Raw genomic sequence first — 3,593 nt, 5'->3', positions numbered from 1 at the left:
ATGGATTAATTATATTTTCTATAACCAACAGAGATGTATAAACTATACTGACGAGGCACTGGCGGCATTAGGAGACCAATTAGCAGCCACTAGTAAAATGGCATGGCAAAATCGTCAAGCACTGAATTGGTTATTAGCAGATAAAGGAGGAGTATGTGTTATGTTCGGAGCAGATTGCTGTACATATATACCAAATAATACATCTCCAGAAGGAGCTTTTACCCAGGCAATGAAGAAACTGCATGACCTGCGAAAGGACGTTAAATCTAATGCAGGGAGAGATCAGCTTGTTGGGACATGGTTTGATGATCTTTTTGGTTCATGGAAGATGGGGCTAATGAAAATAGGTATAATAATAGTTATAGGACTGACCTTATTTGGATTATTGTTTTGTTGTATTATACCCATTCTGAGATCAATAATGACTAGAACAGTGGCCAAACAAATGGTAACTGTTTCAATGCTACCACCGGGAACAGGGATAGAAACCAGATACTGTACCATAGGGCCAAGATTGGATGAACTTGATGAGATTTACTGAGAAGCAATCAAGAAATAACACTGGAATTTAAGGGGAATTTTATTTTTGAACACTTTTCTCATGTTTTTGATAGTAAGGGAGATAGCATGACTATTGTACTTTCATTTTACCTAACAGAATAGATAGCAACTCAAGAAAGGAGTTAGAGGGTGTTTTGTTTGTTATTTTTGACATATTCCCCTATTACTCTCAATGTAACCAATTACTTATAATGATTAATGAAGTATATCTTTATTGCAATGTACCTAGTCAAGTAAAAGTAGTATTGCTGATGATTATGTTTAAGCATAATATACCTGTTAAGCAATTGCCAAGAGAAGGCATGTGAGGAAGATATTTGAAGAAAGGAGCGACGAGCACCTTAGTGCTTGGCTGCAAGAGCAAATAGACTCAACTGGTGGTTTAAAAACCCGCTGTCTGCTCCAACACACCACCAGATAGCGCTCCAGGCTACCGGAATTGTCTGTTAGTTCCTCTGGCATCGAAGGATGCATATTACTATGTTACTTTTACTAGTGTTTTGTTAAGCATATATAAATATATATATCTTCTACTTAATGGATAATCAATTGTACTCTACATCACGCAAGGCTTCACATTTGCATGCACATGCTTATTACAAATGAGTTGATTTTTGATGCGCTGAAAATGTAGGACAAATATAAAAAGTATGTGATGGGGACATGGCTGTTTACGCAGAGGTTTCTAGGAGTTGATGTACTCTGTCCATGAACTGTAACATGAGGTCAAGATATGAGAGGCTACCAAAGATATATGTTTCTTTTCAATAGAGAGGCGAGGATATATGTTTCTTTTTAATAGATGGGCGAAGGCAGTGACCTTGTTAGTCAGAGACAGTGGGTAACAAGATAACAAAAAAAAAGGTATATAACTGAGAACTTAGGATAATGAGTCAGAACGGACAGCTGACCGGTCTCGTGTTTGTTGGTGTTCAATAAACTACAACTTTGGCATCTGGAACTCAAGACTCCGAGAGTTTTCTTACAACTTAGATAGATTCATCGCGATTTTCCACGACAAATATTCCTAAAACGTTTATAGAATTTCCACATAAATAGTGTAAGCAGGTATCTGGTACTGTGTGTATGAATTAACCTGCAATGGCCAGGAACATTTGCTATTTCACCATTGTTAAATTCAATCAGAGTGCTTTGCCTTCATTGTCTAAGTTTGTATTTGATAAGTTCATAGGCACAGGAAGAGGGGTGCTTCCTAGTGAGCAAACCTGGAAAACAATATCAACAAGATTAACAGTTTGATTTCGAAATAAATAAATGCAATAACTGCATTTATGTGGGGGGTGACTGAACACCTTTAAATGAATCAAAATAACATTAATTGAAAAATATCCATGCACAAGGAGATCACTGACAACTTGTATTTTGAGAATCTCATTAAGACATTTATTAGCAATACCTATGAGCACAAGGTTTCAAGTAACAGGTAGGACATTTCTTAACAGCTTAACATTTTAGCACATGGGTTCGCTTTAATAGCTATTTTGTATGAACAATTATATTGTATTTGATGTTTTTTTCCTCATTCACACTGACAAAACAACAGTTTTGAACCAGGTAAAATTTAACTACATTGACTGGCTTATTGAATTACTTAATTGCTGGTGAAAATGTTCCATTGTGTTTGTATGTGTGTGTGTGTCCATTGACAGAAATGCTGGGAGTTGTGCTTATATGATGAGTATGTTGTCCATATAAAAATTAAAGCACCCCTTGCTAAAAATTTGTTCCCGCCCCATGGATAAGTTTATACCTGGTTTAAATTTTAGCGGGAGTCTGGCACAAGTCTCTGGAGACGTGCTCGCATAAGAGCACTTGAGAAGCGGTTATGGATCTTCATATGCTGTCACGCTATGGGTAACATCCACAAAGTGCACTTTCTTACATTTTTTCAAAATGCGTTCATATAATACAAGATGGTCACATTCGTTATTAATATAGTAATGCTAATCCATTCTAAATTCTGTAATTGATGCATCAAAATGTATTTAGCAGATTGTTGCTATGCGGTGCATCCATGCATATTTGCACCCCTACTGTGTATGTTGTGTGTGATAAATAAGGGAGTGTGTTTCTTTTTGTCAGTTCTGTGTCTATTATTTACTCTAACACAGAGACACTGAGGAGTTATAATCAACTGCAAATCCAGCATAGAGCGGTTGAGTGAATGTGGCGTTGAGTGTGTGTAAGTGTGTGAGTGTGTGTGTGTCAGAGACACTGTAGAAGGACAGAGTGCCGGCCGGACAGTCCAAATACACTCCTACTCTGTTAGAGAGAGGTGAAGGAGGACGGATGTCAGTGATGTTATCATTGTACCAGACAGTGAATTTGCCATCAGAGCAGTTCAGACTCCAGGAGTTTTCATTCAGTCCAAACAAACAGTCACGACTCTCTCCTTTCCTGCTGATTCCTTTATACGACACTGATATATCAGCACCATCTCCACTCCATTGAGTCTCCCAGTAACAGCGTCCAGTCAGACTCTCTCTACACAGAACCTGAGAATAACACACATCAAATCTCTCTGGATGATCCGGATATGATTGATGCTCTTCCACATGTGTCACCTTCCTGTTCCCCTCAGACAGAATGAGTTGAGTGTTTACTGTGTTTGGATCAAGTGTGAGGTCACAGACATCTGAACACAAGAAGAGAAAAAACAATAATAACACAAAAATCACTAAACCAGTGTGTGTTTGTGTGTGTGTGAGTGTATGAGTTTGTGAGTGAGTGTGTGTGTGTGTGTGTGTGTGAAAGTGTTTGTGTGTGTGTGTGTGTGTTTGTGTATGTGTGTTTGAATTTGAGAAAAAACACTTATAACACAACAATCACTAAACCAGTGTGTGGGTGTGTGTGTGTGTGTGTGTGTGTGTGTGTGTGTGTGTGTAGACTTACAGTTTTGTAGTCCACCTGTAATCCTGTAAACAGAAACACATACACATTTATGTAGACACACACACACACACACACACACGTCAGTATTATTGCTCAACATATTTGCCCATAGGCAAGAC

At 38.1% G+C, this 3,593-nt stretch overlaps 1 protein-coding gene across 1 annotated transcript; it reads right to left on the bottom strand.

Moving 5' to 3' along the window:
- Positions 1 to 2,684: 2,684 nt before the first annotated feature.
- LOC127642209 (neoverrucotoxin subunit alpha-like) lies at positions 2,685 to 3,217 on the bottom strand (the record flags this gene model as incomplete). Its single annotated transcript, XM_052124883.1, has 1 exon — positions 2,685 to 3,217. A coding segment is annotated over one exon (533 nt), but the record flags the coding sequence as incomplete, so codon positions are not given.
- Between the last annotated feature and the right edge of the window lie 376 nt (positions 3,218 to 3,593).

The sequence above is a fragment of the Xyrauchen texanus genome, unplaced genomic scaffold (genome assembly GCF_025860055.1).
Source record: "Xyrauchen texanus isolate HMW12.3.18 unplaced genomic scaffold, RBS_HiC_50CHRs HiC_scaffold_51, whole genome shotgun sequence".
In the NCBI taxonomy this organism is placed as follows: Eukaryota; Metazoa; Chordata; class Actinopteri; order Cypriniformes; family Catostomidae; genus Xyrauchen; species Xyrauchen texanus.
Note: the sequence above shows the minus strand (reverse complement) of the source record. Positions and strands in the feature narration are given on the sequence as shown.